This window comes from Rhinolophus ferrumequinum, chromosome 15 (assembly GCF_004115265.2).
Source record: "Rhinolophus ferrumequinum isolate MPI-CBG mRhiFer1 chromosome 15, mRhiFer1_v1.p, whole genome shotgun sequence".
Lineage (NCBI taxonomy): Eukaryota > Metazoa > Chordata > Mammalia > Chiroptera > Rhinolophidae > Rhinolophus > Rhinolophus ferrumequinum.
The window spans coordinates 35,483,979-35,501,098 of record NC_046298.1 but is presented as its reverse complement, the minus strand read 5'-3'; the positions used below and the strand labels follow the sequence as shown (position 1 = coordinate 35,501,098).

The window sequence follows — 17,120 nt, the reverse complement described above, 5'->3', positions numbered from 1 at the left end:
TGATAAGATATTCCATTGTAATTTTTCTAACTTTTTTCTGACCATTTTTTTGTGAATAGTGAGTTTTAATCTGGTTATATTGATTCATTCTTATCACAGCTATAGTGTCATTGCATACTGAACACAATGTTCTGTCATCTAATTCAATAACAAAATAACACACTCTGCTGTGCCTTAAAAGCATGACATTTGAAGTCCACTTTCTGATATTTTGACATGATGGATGTACACTAGTAACAAAAATAAAATATAATGCCAAGGTGTGGAAATATGCATGCCACTTGACCTGCTTTTAAGTTAAAACAGCATCACTGCACTTGTGCACACACAAGATTGTGATGCAATGAAAGGACCACATGCCATCTCTTTCATAACTACTCAATTCTGTCATTAAAGTACCTAAATAGCCATGGACAATATGTAGAGTGTAGCGATATTCTAAGACGTTTTTATGGAAACAAATTTGAATTTCAAGTAATTTTCACGTGTCATGAAATTTTACTCCTCTTGTATTTTTTCTAAAAGGACTAACTCATCTGCGCAGCATCTGTGCTTGGGAGAGCAAAGGAAGGACAGAGAATGGGAGAAACAAAAAGCTACTGACACTATCCCACAACTATCTGTAGTGGCCAGTCTATCCATAATTACAATTGCTCTTAATTTTTGATACCATGCCATGTTTCCTTAATTATCTCTCATATATTCTTCAATATTCCCTAGCATTTCAAAGTAAATCTCATGACTAAAAAAATCAAAGGAAAGCTAAATCTCTGCTTAACATTAAAATTTCAGCATCCCATTCCAAACCACTATCTCTGAGAATTGCTATGGAATGTGCCTTCACCTCTTAGCTTTCAGTTAAGATAGCACACGTAGTAGAGAACGAGAGTATTTTGTTTAAAGTCAGAAACGCTATCACTCATTCCACACCAGAATTATATCAGTGAAACAATATTCCTATTTAAAATAATTTATTTACAATCATCAAATGCCATAGAGAACATAATCTGAAATACAAGCAATATAAACTGTCCTTTATCTGCAAGTGTTCACACAACCCCAATCATTGATCTGTGTTAATTTTCTATTCACAAGATAGGAACCATGGGGGGCAGTAAGACTAATCTATTTCTCATCTAAAACTTTGAAGCCATCCTCCTTACAAACTATAATTCTCTGTCAAGTTTCAGTGGAGAAAATAAAAATTCTCTTACATATACTTCAAGACATATACTGCAGAAAATTAGTAATTTCAAAGCTGGTGAGTTGGGTTGCCGGATGGCTCAGTTGGTTAGAGCGTGAGCCCTTAACAACAAGATTGCCGGTTCAATGCCCGCATGGGATGGTGGGCTGCATCCCCTGCAACTAAGATTGAAAACAGCAACTGGACTTGGAGCTGAGCTGCGCCCTCCACAACTAGATTGAAGGACAACAATTTGGAGCTGATGGGCCCTAGAAAAACACACTGTCCCCCAATACTCCCCAATTAAAAAAAAATAATTCCTCTGGTGTTACAGCTTTGGAAAGAAAAAAAAAACAAAAAACTGGTAGGTGGACTGGAGCAGTGATTCAGACAGCTCCGGACTATTAATTTCAAGGTAAACCCCTGTAACTATGACCCAGGGATAGAGAGATGACTGCTCTTGTTACTAGTGATGCTGCCAACAGTAATACCTCAAAAACACAAAACTTGAAACTAGACACTGGATCCCGGGAGTCCAGCTGCAGCAAACATGACAGAACTTGCTTATCTGCTCTGCTAGATTGACCCTGAGTGTGTGTGCATGCACACAGCTACATAATTAGTACTCATCCCTTAGGATTCAGATTAAAAAGCACAGCCACAGTTAAGCCTGCTCTGAGTTCTCATAGTATGTTGTTTCTTGGTTATGTTCTCACAGTACTTGTAAACATTAACGTGGATTAATTAATCCAACTGGAAATGGACTATGGATTATCCTTACCAAAATAAGGGTATTTTTAGCACAAAGATCAGGTCATTTTTCTCTAGGTTTGCTAGTCTCCCACTAAAGGCTATAGTAAGGATGAACTTAATTCTTCAAGAGGAAATAGAAAGTTTTGCAAGAAATACTAGTGCCACAGTGAAAGTCTGTTATATAAAAATGATTTTATTAGAAACCAAGAATTTTATTCACACCACTTTTTACTTCTTTTGTAGCTTCAATTTTCAACTTTATAACATTTACTGGATCCACTGGATGACTAAATATGTTCACATGCCCATTAACTGAAGGTAATTTCTATGTACAATTCGAGTAAAATTGTAAGCTACCTATATAAGAAATGCATGTTAATTTATATGCTTGTTTGCTCTCCTGTAGAAACATTTACAAGTAGCATCACTGCAAAGATTTTAACATAATTCCTACATCCTTCAAGTTGTTCTAGCATTAATTTTCTGACATCTAGGAAAATAAGAACTTTTAGTGAACACTTTAATACATTTTTTACATAAGCTTTCTCTCCAGTTTGAGTTCTTTGATGTAGAAAGAGGGATGTACTTTAACTGAAGGACTATACACAACTTTTATATTCATATTGCTTCTCTCCTGTACATATTTATATATGTCGTATAAGAGATTCATATTGCCTAATGTCTTTCCCATATTTGTTACATATATGTAACAGTAAATACAGTGTGGATTTACTTATGTCAATTAAGGGATTAATACTGCTAAAGGCATACTCACATTTATTGCCTTCATATAGTCCCTCTACAATGTGAAATCTGATGGACAATAAGGCATTGTACTATTGCTAAAGACCTTCCCATATTCATTACATTCATAAGACTTACCTCAAACATAAATTTTCTGATTTCGAATCAGGGAGGACCAATGGCTGAGGTGTATTATGATGAATACTGCATTCATACAGTTTCTCTCTTACATGATTTTTCACATGTATAGTAACTCATACGGCCTAAAGGCTTTTCCACATTTATTGCATTATGTATTCTCTGATGGGCAGTAAGATTTGAGCCTTTGCTAAAAGCTTTCCCACATTCATTACATTTATATGGCTTTTCTCCAGTATGAATTCTCTGATGTACAGTAAGGTTTGAACTACAACTGAAGGTCTTCCCACATTTAATACATTCATAGGGTTTCTCTCCAGTATGAATTCTGTGATGTTGAAGCAGGGATGACCTATGACTGAAGGCTTTCCCACATATACTGCATTCATAAGGTTTCAATCTAGTGTGATTTCTCAAATGCATATTCAGTGATTCAGGTTGGTTGAAGGATTTCCGGCATTTTTGACATTCAAAGGGTTTTTCTTCAGTATGAATACTCTGATGCTGAATAAGAAATGAGAGGCTACTAAAGACTTTCAGACATTTGTTGCATTCAAATTGTTTCTCTATCATGTGAATTCTTTGATGTCGAGTAAGGTGTGAGCTACAGCAAAAGGCTTTTCCACATTCACTACATTCATAAGGTTTCTCTCCAGTATGAATTTTCTGATGGTGAATGAGAGATGACCTATGAATGAAGGCCTTCCCACATATTCGACACTCATAGAGTTTTTCTTGAGTATGAATTCTCAGATGTTCAATGAGATGTGAAACACGACTAAAAGACTTTCCACAGTGCATACATTCATATGGTTTCTCTCCAGTATGAGTGCTTTGATGATTAGTAAGTGATGAGACATGGCTAAAGGCCTTCCCACATTCAATACATTTGTAAGGTTTCTCTCCACTATGGCTTATCTGATGTCGAGTAAGGGATGAGCCATGGCTAAAAGTCTTCCCACATTCACGACATTCATAGGGTTTCTCTCCTGTATGAATTCTCCAATGGCGATTAAGGATTGATTGTTTGCCAAAGGCTTTCCCACATTCACTGCATGTATAGACCTTCTCTCTATTATAAGTCCGGTGAAGTGTAAGAGATTTGCTCTGGCTGAAGGCTGCCACACTTTCATTAAAATTCAAAAATGTCTTCCCACCATTGATATCCTCATTTTTTATAAATGACTTTTCCGGTAAGCTCTTCTTAAATGTATCATGTTTACGTGATTTCCCTTCAGCAGAAATTCTCTGTGGTTCAGAAAGAATAGACTTAAATTTAAATGGAAGATGCTTCTAAATGCACATTTGTAAACACTTTCCCCAGTAGAAGTTTCTCTAATAGTGAGAGTCACTGATCTGAAACGTTCTACCTGATTTTCATGCTTCCCCTCCAACTTCTCTATATATTCCCAGTCCTTGTTAAAATTTGAAAATTCATGACTTTGTTTTATAATTTTTTCTGCTATTACCGTTTGGGATGAATCTTCATCATAAATATCCTCCTTTGTTGATAATTCCTTGTTTTCCCATCTTGATTCCCAATCTGAAATATATCAAGAAAGCAAAACACTGCTTTTTCTGTACTTCCTAAAAAGAAATTTCTATGATAGAAATAGAATTGGATTAAAAAATAAAGGTCTACCCTGACCTCCCAGAAAACACATGGCTCTGACAACTCTCAAATATTCAATGATTTCTGAACACAGTTCAAGTAGAGCACAGAGAATAATACAGATAGCTCACAGAGGCAGGAACAGAGTGTAATAAAGAACCTGGGTTTAATATAAGCAATCAGTATGTGGAAAACATGAAACTATCAGAAAGAAAATGTGGAAGGCATTCTGGAATCCAAACCCAACATTTTGTGCTTATATATTTATGTGAAAGAACAACACATTCTGTCTCACAGCCTTGGTACTCCAACGTTCAATCAATCTCAATTTGCTGTCAGATTAGTATGCTTAAAATGCAAAATTTATAGCGCTGCATTAAAATTACAATGGCAGCAAAATAATCTAAATATACTTTATGGCTCACAAAAATTTAGGCTTTTGTGAGTTTATGGAAGATCTGTGTGAAATCATTTATTGGACATTAGAAAATATTGTTAGAAAATTTCTTATACATTACTTACTTTCTCTAACACTTATGTTTGTATTTAATCTTTGAAGCTCAGCCTTAAGTTGACAAGTGATTTTTCCATCTAATTGACATCTTTCTTAACCTAAAACCATCAGTATATTTTTCCTTAAGTGAACTTAAAAAGAGTAATTTGCCTTATTTTGTTTCAAATAAAGTAACACTTTGAATTATTATAATGGCAAAACCCTCCACTTTTGATTAGATGACATGACTAATACAGAAAATAATTTGGGATGTAGGAATGGTCATTTTGAAATCTAAGCTAAGGACCCCTCAATTTTGTTACATTTGGGAATCTCTGAAAACAGTCACCCTAAAATATCCTAAAATGCCCCCCACACATCCTTTCTACAAGCATCTTTAACAAAGACCTGATTTGCTTGATTCACCATGATTTACCTGGAAACATAGCTTTTGTCAGTTTTTTCTCCACCATCCAAGGTTCTTTCCCATCCTCCAATAGAGTGATCACATATGGCTTAGGTATGGAAAGACCTGCTTACAGGAAAAATATGGAACTTGTTTAAGCTGTGGTCCTCAAAGAGGATAAGCCGTCATCACAAAAGGGACCAAAGAAAGGTCTGAAGTATGTCCACTTAAATGGGAAGATAAGCTTCAGGCAGGGCACAACAGAGCCACAAACTTCCTTGGGAACATGGAACAGAAAGTCAGCCATTTACTCAGGAGAATTTCCATTAATTCAGAGTGGCAAAAGAAAGCTCTCCCCTACTGAGGTGAAGGGGCAGATATGCTTACCTAGAGAGACTAGAGTCTCATAATTCTGAACCATCACATCCTTGTATAAATCCCTCTGAGCAGAATCTAGCCATCCCCACTCTTCATGAGAGAAGTCTATGGCCACATCACTAAATGTTACCTGAAATAATAAACATATTTAGGCTCAACCATAGCCCAGGCCTCTGCTGTCACTGGACAAGGGATAAAATTACCCTGGTTGTAGAAGAAAGGGAACAAGATTCAGCAGTTGTGACAATAATCAGAAATCTGATCTAAGTTAAGTAATAATTGGATAATTATGTTTTTGGTATTGTACCATAAGGATGAGAGACAAATAGTAAGAGCTTTGCTTCAGGAGAGTTAATTTGCTAGGGAACAGAATTATAAAAATTTTTAAAAATCAGCATTCAACATTTGACAGCATATAGTCAAGTGCTTAGTTATGTTTTTTATAGCTACATGCTAGGTAAATAATAAAAAAATGAAGATCCACCACAGTTCAAAAAAATATCCAATGGGTCAGGAGAAAAAACACTTTCATATTAAAGACAGACATACATAACTAATCTATAAACAAAAAAGAAAACCGTTTATGGCATATACTTAAAATTTGTATGATAATCAATCTATAATTAAAATAATTTGAGACCCTCTGGCAAGAAAACTAAAGGATGGTTTCATGCGATAGGTAGTCCCTGAATAGGACCTTAAAGTCAGGTTAAAGAATAAAAGGGCACACTTCAAGGAAAATGTTCTAAGGAACTAGATTTCTTCTCAAGAGTACTCATTCATGATATTATTTAAAACAGTGAAACTTTAGAAAAAGCTTAAATGTTCAATAACAGCTTACTGGTTAGTCAAATTATAATGTGCAAAAATGTATGCATTTAAAATGGCATTATTACTATCTTTCATTGGTAAAACAGACATTGTTTGGTTATTGTAAATTTTGCATTCCACGAGTGGTTGATTCAATATCCTATTACTTAATTGGGGTATTTTGCATGTATGTTTACCAGTGACACTGGTCTTTAGTTCCACACTGAGAATTTACCTTTGCCAGGTGTTGGGAAAATAATTAAAAACTGTATCTGTGAAGCAGAAAATCCTCTCTACAATGTAGAAAAGAGACAGGTTTTATTACTGAATAAGCATTAAACCAGGCTGTAATGCACTCGATAGGCAATCACTAATGAGACGCCAAAGACAGAAAGAAATCTCACCCTTTCACAAAGCCAGGCAGATACAATCCATTACACACATGCTTTCAACATAAATGATAACTTGTCTTTCAGTAAGAGGATTTGACAGCATCATTTGCTACACATAGTTCATCCTACATTTACCTGGTAATGAGAAAAATAAAACCTCTCTTATCTTTATGATAAGCACATAGTTTGAACTTGGAGCCAGGACCCTAGGCTAAAACTCCCACACAAACAGGTAGTTAAGGGAGCATCTTACTTCATGTTTGCCTTTCAAAGAGATGGATCCAAAGCCCTAAGAAAGACTTTACTGCCTTGGAAAATTGGCAGAGACTTATTTCACTTTGAAAAAGATTTACAAGCATCTCAAGGGGACAGGGAAAGGATTTACAATTACAGGTTTTTCTCAAGGAAATACTCTAAGAAAATGGGAAGGGGGAGTCTTTTCCCTTTTGTACCAGGGAAAATTCTTTTTTCCATTCGTATTTACTCTTACCAACACTATGTTAAATGCATAAAACACTAGGTTTTATTCCACCAAGGCCAAGATATTTCATATTTTAAGTTTTGAGCACATTAATGAATGCCATTGTATTAAAAGTCTAAAGAAGAAACCTCATTAACTAACACTCTTTGCTCTTTATTTAGATCACGTTTCTCAACCTTGGCATTACTGACACTTTAGGTTGTATAATCCTTATATTGTGGAGAGCTGTCCTGTGCACTATAGGACGTTTAGTAACATCCCTAACCGCTATCCATTAGATGCTAGTAGCATCTCCCCTCTTCCCTAGGGTTGTGACAACCAAAAATTTTCTAAATATTACCAAATGTCCCCTATCGGTAGGGTCAAGAAGGACAAAATCTCCTTTTCGAGAACCACTGCTTTAGAAAATTTTTGCAGTTCCTTGGAAGACTCTCTTAGGCATCTCTACCTGTACTCAAGGTGTTCTCTCAGTTCAGTATAACTTCACTTCCACCTCTGCCTCCCAGGTACCATGGGCCACCAAAACCAGTTCCAGCCTTGCTTCCCCAGGGATGCTTCAACTCTTTCTTCCCCGTCAATTGCCGGGGTAGCCTGGGATGTTCATCCATCTTTGCCCACAGGAGAACTTAGGACATTTGTCCTAGCACCTATCATAATTTCTTACGCTTTCTTACTTTTCTACAGGTTCTGCACTGCTCAGTACAGTGGGCACTAGCCACATTTGGCTATATACATTTAAATTAAAAATTAAATAAAATAAAAAGTTCAATGTCTCAGTCACTCTAATCATAGTTCAAGTACTCAACAGTCACATGGGGCAGGTGGCTACCATGCTGGACAGCACACATTTAAAATGTTTCCACCACTGTAGACAATTCTCTTAGACAGCACTGCACGTGAAGTCCTGCATGTCAGTGTGACTCCAACCTAGGTAAGACTCTTCCTAACAGGTACTCCATTAGTGTTTAGGAAATGAATCGATGAATGATTTTGGCAATCAATTCATTTTAGCTTTTACTGCAAAAAACAAGTTCTTTCAATTCTAATTATCTAATACTCCCAAGAAACCAGACTTTGCTCAACATGCACATCTGCCTCTCATACCTTCTGTGCAAGCTTCACCTTCCACCCCATGATTCTGCCCACCATTTTGTCATCACTCATTCACTCAACAACTATTTACTAAGTATCTGTTTTTGTGCCAGGTACCACTCTGGGTACTGAAGATAAAACAGCCAACAAAAAAGAAAAAAACTCCCTCCCAGTGGGAGGAGACAAACCATGAGCATATGTATATACTAAACACATAGTGTATCAGCTAGTGAGTGATAAGTACTATGGAAAACAGCAGTACAGTGAGGGAAGGGTGAAGGTGACAGTTGAAAGAAGGTGACTAACAATTTTAAATAGGTGTTTGGGGAAGCTTTACTGAGAAAGCAACCAATGAGCAAAAATACAGAGAAGGTAAGAATGCAAGCTTATGCATATATCTGGGGAAAGAATATTCCAAGCAGATGGGACAGCAACTTCCAAGGCCCGGAGGCAGGAGCCAGTGTGGCTGGAGCCTACGGGGAACAAGGAGACAGAGAAGAAAGATGAGATCAGAGAGGTCATAGAGAGCCTAATTGGATAAAGCTTTTTCAGTGACTACAGAACTCTGACTTCTATTCTGAGTTAGGGCGAGCGAAGAGTTTTAAACTGAGGAATAAGATTTTATATAACAAAAGGATCACTGTGACAGCTGTACTGAGACAAGACTGAAGAGAGTCAAGAGCAGAAGCAGGGAACCCCGCTAGGAGGCTACTGAAATCTAGGTTGGCTTGGATCAGGGTGACAGTGGTGGTGGCAGTGACAGGGTAACCAATAGTCAGATTCTGTACATATCCTGTATATATTTTAGAACCAACTATAGTGTCTGAATGTGAGTTATAAGAGAAAGGGAGAAATCAAGATGACTCCAAACACCTCTTGACTTGAATAACTGAAAGGACTGATATACCACTGAGACCACATGATACAACTTTGACAACCATAAAGCAAATAACCTAAATTCCAAACTTGAATTTTGAAGTGTAATTTTAAAAACTTTCGTCCAAGACTCTACAGAGGCTTCTAGCAAGAAACTGGTAGAAAAGATGAGAAACAAAGATAATACTTTGGAGTTCTTCTGCAGGCCCCATCCTTTGTTATAATGAAAGAAATCATGGATCCAGTCCCTAAACGGACATTGTTAAGTGGGAAATGGTAGGAGAAACAAAGCAAACACTCAAGAGTCCTGATAGGGACGTATCAACTTACCTGGAACATGACTTCGCAATTTCCAATCGTCAACACCGTCCTCTCCCCAGGCTCTTGTCTTACAGAAGGGTACTGTCCTAAGAAGGGAGATCAAGAACAGGAAAAAGCAGTTAGGAAAAATCATGCTTATCTTGCAGCTCTGGGCCACACCTGCATGGAAAAGCACAGTGGGAATCACTTTTTAGGGCTCCGATCTTTCTCTGAACTAAGAGAGTGTTCCCTAGGATGATGTAACTATTGACCAGGTGCCCCCCGAGTGTAAATCAGCTTTTATATACATAAGAGACAAATTCATAAAACAGTAATAATGTTAAATGTGCGCTCGTTTCATCTTCACTACTTTACACATGGTGGGCATTCACATTATTCCAGATTTCCTTTTTCAACGATGAAAAACTGAAACTTGGCGATACTAAAGCAATTTGTTCAAGGTGATACAATTAGAAAGCCCCCGCTTCATGACTGGATAACAAAAACAATTGTAGATGGCGTTTTCTTTCAGTACGTACTATGTACATTCACGCGCCCATTTTCTTTTAGCGAAGCTTTATGAGGTAAGAGGTAGGGCCATCCTGAGGTCCCTTTTACAAGAGCAGGACAGAGAGGCCCATAAAGCTATGGCCCTGCCTGGGCTCACCTGGAGGGTAGACCCTGGGATCAGCAAGATCTGGCGGCAGTGCCCAGCGCCCAGCACCGTTAGCCTGAGGCCTGCCGGCCGCCCTCCCCGGACCCACACTTGCCCGAATCCTCAGCGGGCCGGAGGCCCGAGCGGGATCGTCCAGGGCTGGCACCTCCGCGAACGGGACGCGCCGGGTCGCTGTGAGCCAACAATGGCCGCCGCCCTCGCGGAAACTGCACTGCCCCGAGTCCTTCCAACTTCCAGGACGCAGAATTCCGCCGCCTGGTCCAAGACTACCGCGGGGTGGACCAAGGACGGAGCGCACACTAGAGCGGCATTTCTCATACTCCTCGGTGTCGGGGACACAAGTTACCGGCGCCTCGCTGGTCGCCTCCTGCAAAACCACATTTCCCAGAAGTCCCCGTGGCAGCGCGTGGTCTCGGAGCACCGCGAGAACTACTGCCTCCGCTTTCTAAGAAACTATTCCACCTGGAGCTGTCCTGGCAGAGTATCTCATCAGGACATGCACGCAGAGTATGGAGAAGACAACCCTCGCCTGTGTTGAACACTGTTGCCCTACACTTGCGTTATAAAGACAATGGCATCTGAACCACGAAACTACACTTCTCAGAAAATTATGTGGGTGAAAGGTTTTTGGGTCATTTGTCTGCTGCCGCTCATGTTCTCCTGCCTGGATATGAGCAGTCATTAGCTGGTGGTGGATGAGAACTGGCCTCTATCAAAAAGGAACCCTCATACACTGTTGGTGGGAGTGTAGATTGGTGCAGCCGCTATGGAAAACAGTATGGAGGTTCCTTAAAAAATTACGAATAGAATTACCATGTGACCCAGCAATCCCTCTCCTGGGTTTCTACCACAAAAATCTGAAAATATTTATCCATAAAGATATACATACTGCGATGTTCATTGCAGCATGATTTATAGTGGCCAGGACATGGAAATAATCAAAGTGTCCTTCAATAGATGATTGGATAAAGAAGATGTGGTATATATACACGATGGAATACTACTCTGCCATAAAAAAAGATGAAATACTGCCATTTGCAACAACATGGATGGACCTTGAGATTATTATGCTAAGCAAAATAAGTCAGAAAAAGTCAAGAACCATATGATTTCACTCAAATGTGTGATATAAAACTAAAGGAACAAAGGAGCAAGACAAACAAAAACTCATAGACACAGACAACAGTTTAGTGGTTACCAGAGGGTAAAGTGATAGGGGGTGGGGGTCGGGTGTGGGGGGGTGGTGGTAGAAGAGGGTAAAAGGAGTCAAATATATGGTGATGGAAGGAGAACTGACTCTGGGTGGTGAGCACACAATGTGATACATGGATGATGCATTATAAAATTGTACATTTGAAACCTATGTAGTTTTGTTGACCATTGTGACCCCAATAAATTTAATTTTAAAAAAAGAATTAAAATGTTTTCACTATCCACATAATGCACATTTCTTGTCATTATTATTCAAGTTTTTAATGGCCATTTAAAGATGTGAAATAAGTGCAGTTGACCCTTGAACAACACAGCGGATTACAGGTGCCAACCCCCTCACACATATATAGTCAAATATCTGCATATAATTTAACTCCCCAGAAACTTAACTAGTAGCCTACTGTTGACCAGAAGTCTAACTGATAACATAAACAGCCGATTAACCCACATTCTGTATGTTATATGTATTATATACTGTGTTCTTACAATAAAGTAAGCTAGAGAAAATGAAATAAAATCATAGGAAGAGAAAATACACTTACAGTATTTATTTTAAAAATTCATGTGTAACTGGACCCGCACAGTTCAAACCCGTGTCATTCAAGGGTCAACTGTGTTTTAAATATATTTTCATATGTTTGATGCTAAGATATGTAAAGACTTGATTTTTTAATATATTTTTTGTATTTGGGCATCATATATTCTACTAAATTTTTATTTAATCCTCTTCACTTAATAAGAAAGGCGTTGCATTATCTAAAAATAAAATTGTTTAATGATTTGCTTTACAGTCTTTATATTTTCATTTTCATTCTCTATTGTTTGGGGTAGGCTGGAATATTTTTATGGGTTTTTCCCCCAGTTTTTTTGGAGGGGGCTGCAATGTTTTTGAATATTTGCTATGGTAGTGGTCAGTATAGCTTGCTCCTCATTGAAATGCAACTGAATCTTCAGCTTCAATATCCTAATACTGAATGGCTCTTACACTTAATAATCTAGTTTGGTTATGGTCGATTATTCTGTTAGTATTATACTCTGACATAGGTTATCCATATTATATCTTGAACACCAGCATTTTCATTCAAATTCATTTATAGACTGTATAAAATATTTAGTCATTAGTGGAACATTTGACGAGAGAGTGCAGAAAGATATTCTAACACAGACAAAACAGAAATGGCATAAGGACAAGATACATATGGACATGGATATTTAAAGAACTGATGTGGGGCCAGCCCGATGGCTCAGGCGGTTGGAGCTCTAAGACTGAAAGGACAACAACTTGACTTGGAAAAAAGTCCTGGAAGTACATACACACTGTTCCCCAATAGAATCCTGTTCCCCTTCCCCAATAAAATCTTTAAAAAAAAAAAAAAAAGAACCGATGTATATGCTGAACTGAAACAACACACTTGTTAAGTGTATGTTTTAAACCTAACTGACATTTCATGTTCAATATTTTTTAAAGTTCTTAAGGTAAGGAATGTATTTTATGTTCGGCATTTCTGAGTAGGGAAGAATGATTAGCGGTATACAATAGATTTCAATTGCCTTGATAAAGTACACCACTTATGTTCCTTCCTAGGATTTACTGGTCCTGAATAAACCTATTATCCTTGTGATTGAATGTCATACAGTGCCTTGGCAATGCGGATTATATTTGTTTCTCAGTCAGCAGGTGGAACACTAGGGAATACCGTACTTCTTTGTTACTACATCTTTATTTATTGTATTGGATGGGGTTAAGGCACATAAATTTGATTTTCAAAAACCTGATATTTGCCAACTGGTTCTTCTCTCTAAATGAATACTTGAGACAATGCAGCTTTCGGAATGAAATGTTTCCTGAATATGTGTGCCTACATACTATTGTTTTTATCTTCACAGAATGACCAGAGGGGTGGCCCTTGGCACCACCTCTATCTTGAATGGCTTCCAGGCCATCACAATTAGCCTCAGCAGCCCTCAGTGAAAGGTGTCAGGGTCAAAGCCCCCAAGTACATTGGCTTTTTAATTAACCTCTGATGGAACCTTCATAGGCTGGTAAATTTTATTGTACCTATGTATATTACAGGCACAAGGGAAAGCAAAATCCTCACAGAGAAACAGAATTTGGGGTACTGTTCTGGCATAATTATTGACAGAACTGTGTGCTAATCGCATTTAGTGATATTATCCTCCAATGATGTGTTGTTTTGGCTGTGGTTTCGGCCACTGGCTCCATGGTGCTCAACGTGATAGACGTGAGGATGTCCTTCCTACACATTCACAGCAAAAACCTCTTACCAAAAAAAATGCTCCCTAAGAACCAAGCCACATAGAGCATCCTCTTCTTTGTCTCTTTTTACTCACGACCTTCATTCTTTACCTTTTATATGTCTCACTTTGATAAACCCAGTTGGTTCCTGAGGAATGCCACTCTATTTATTGCTGCACTTTCTTTCCCCACTCTCAGCCCCTCTGTGCTCATCTACAGAGACCCCCATGTCTCTAGATTCTGCTTTGCCTTCTGCTCAAGGATCAAACATTTCTCTAAGCTGCTCAGAGCCCTATACAAGTTAGAGTTTATGCCTCTAAATATTGTTCATTTTAAAATTCATTCTCCCATTTATTTAAGAACTCACTATAATCAAATCAGATTGTGGGCAGACTCAGAAACAAGACAGACTGAGCCGACCCCCAAATAATTTGTAACTTAGCAAAAAGCCAGCCACAAAACAAGGTCGGTATTCTCATATTCATCTTGCGTGTGAGGATTCAATTTGAGAAATCCCAGTGCTCACATCTAACAAGGAGCTGAACAGAACTCAGTGCTTTCCTCTCAATCTTTTTCCTCAGGTATCCTTTTATCATCCCAAGCCCTGCTAAATCTCTCCTAACCATTTACCCCTACCTTCTTGCAGATGAGGGGAGGAAAGCCTTCTACTGTGCAGAGCAATTTAACTCTTTTCATATTTATGTATTCCAACTCCTACACTACAGATGCTATTCTAAATGAACATACAATTATTAAAACTGATAATAATATCAGAAAGAGAAATGAAAAAAATCCCATTTACACACTTCATAGGCTACATAGATGTCTGACCACTGCACTATACACCCAAAGCTGAAGTTGAATAACATTGAATATCAACTATAATTACATTGAATGTCAACTACAATTGAATGTCAACTATATAGTTGAATAGTATTGAATGTCAACTATATATGAGGTGGAGTACAACATAGGGAATACAGTCAATGGAATTGTAACAGCTACATTTGCTGTCAGAGGAGTTGTAGATTGGGAGCGGTTATCACTTTGTGAGGGGTGTAAATGTCTAGCTGTTTATAATGATGAGTGGGGAAATGAAGATGCCAAAGAGGACCCAATCAATTTATTTGGAAATATACAATAGCAAAAGACAAAGGCAATCAGAAAATGTGCAATGACAGAAGGTAAAGGCAGTTAAGACTAAACCATACACATTACTAACAATGTTATGCCAAAGAAGCTCACCAAACCCCAGTGAGGAGACAACACTGGAAAGGTCGGGAACCAAAAAGACCTCGCCAGGTCTGCGGCTCAAGACTGGGGGTCCCCCAATGCTGCAAGCTACATGCAAGTTCCAATGCACTGCCAATTGAGGTCTGTCTTACATATCTCTTTAGGTGCAGTTAGAGCCAATTTTCTTGTTCCTGCTTCCCCCTCAGGGAATGGCCAGTTCTGGGAGGGTTCAGCAGCTAATGTGATAAGGATATTGTTTATGTGGCTGAAGGGCGAGTTCATCTGAACAAACAACCTGCTGTTCCCACCGGGGGCCATCGGCCCAAAGCCATTTAAGGCTTGGCAACGTGTCTGTCATGTCCTCTTATATAACTTGGTTACTTCTTCTCCTCATCTCTGTCTGCCGGGGATGAGATGAGAGAGAAACAGACAGAAAGAAACAATGGAGCCATATCAGCCAACGAAGGCACATTTCCCTAAATCTTCCCCACATTATTACATTGTTTTGTACACCTGAAACCAAAAAGAAAGAAAAAAATCCATTTCTAATTGCAACAACAACAAAAATATGTAGTAATTAACTTAACAAGAGAGGTGAAGGACCCATACACTGAAAACTACAACACATTGTTGAAAGAAATTGAATAGGACATAAAGAAGTGGAAAGATATTCTGTGTTCATGGATTGGAAGAATTAACAAACATTGTTAAAATGTCCATATTACTTAAAGAATCTACTGATTCAATACAATCCCTATCAAAACCCCAATGGAATTTTTACAATAATAAAATTTAAAGTCCTCAGATTTGTATAGAACCATAAAAGATCCCAAATAGCCAAAGCAATCCTGAGAAAAAAGAACAAAGCTGAAGGTATTACACTCCCTGACTTAAAGTTATACTAAAAAGCATAATAATAAAAACAGTATGGTCTTAGCAGAAAAATGGACACACAGACCAATGGAACATAATTGAGAGCCCAGTAATAAACCCACGTGTATATGGACAACTAATTTTTTACAAAGCAGACAAAAGCATACAATAGAAAAAAAGCCTCTTCAATAAATGGCACTGGGAAAATTGAAATGCCACACGCGAAAGAATAGAACTAGATTGCTATTTTTTACCATATGAGGTCAGCTACGGGCATGGTCAAAGAGGCCAGGAGCCAAGTCATACCCCTCTGCCAAATCAGACCCCTCCTTGCATGATGGAAACTGGGGCCCCTGGCGGTTCCCCGAAGAGGCAGCGGACCTTTGGTGCGATAAACAACTCCGGATGCAGCCGCTCGCGCCGGATCTGCGCTGGGGGGCCTGCCCGACTGCCACCTCACTCAGCCAACCCCCACCCCAAAAATCGCATATATGCCTCCCTCGCTCTGCCCTGGGCGCGACTTCACCGACCCTGTCTGCGGACCGGTGAACCTCGCCTGGGAGAGCAGAATAAAGCACTCACCTTTCTCAACCCGCCTGACTCTCTTAGCTTCATTATCTCGCCGCAAGCCTTACACACCATACACCAAAATTTACTCAAAATGAAGGACCTAAATATAAGATCTGAAACAAAAAAATGCATAGAAGAAAATATAGGTACTAAAATTATGCACATTGGCCTTAGAATGGATTTTATGAAGTTGACTTCAAAGGCAAGGGAAATAAAAGCAAAAATAAATGAATGGGATTATGTCAAACTAAAAGCTTCTGCATGGCAAAAGCTACCATCAACAACAACAACAAAAAAGCAACCAACTGAATGGGAAAAGATATTTGCAAATGATACCTTCAATAAGGGGCTAATATCCAAAATATATAAAGATCTCATACCACTCAACAACAATATAACAAACAATCCAAATTAAAAAATGGGCAGAAGACCTAAACAGACACATTTGCCCCCACAAAACCATACAAATGGCCAACAGATATATGAAAAGTTGTTCGACTTCACTAGCTGTAAGGGGAATGCAAATCAAAACCACAATGAGGTACTACCTCACACCTGTTAGAACAGCGATTATCAAAAAGGACAAGAAATAACAAGTGTTGGAGATAATGTGGGAAAAAAGAAACCATCATACACTGCTG

The 17,120-nt window shown here is 38.5% G+C and overlaps 1 protein-coding gene across 1 annotated transcript; it reads right to left on the bottom strand.

Moving 5' to 3' along the window:
* Nucleotides 1-2,116: 2,116 nt before the first annotated feature.
* On the bottom strand, nucleotides 2,117-10,456 carry LOC117034940 (zinc finger protein 181). The gene is given in 6 exon segments (XM_033128450.1): nucleotides 2,117-4,096; nucleotides 4,099-4,361; nucleotides 5,360-5,455; nucleotides 5,717-5,837; nucleotides 9,689-9,765; nucleotides 10,326-10,456. Coding segments are annotated over 5 exon segments (1,695 nt in total). The 5' UTR covers nucleotides 9,698-9,765; nucleotides 10,326-10,456; the 3' UTR covers nucleotides 2,117-2,890.
* Nucleotides 10,457-17,120: the final 6,664 nt, after the last annotated feature.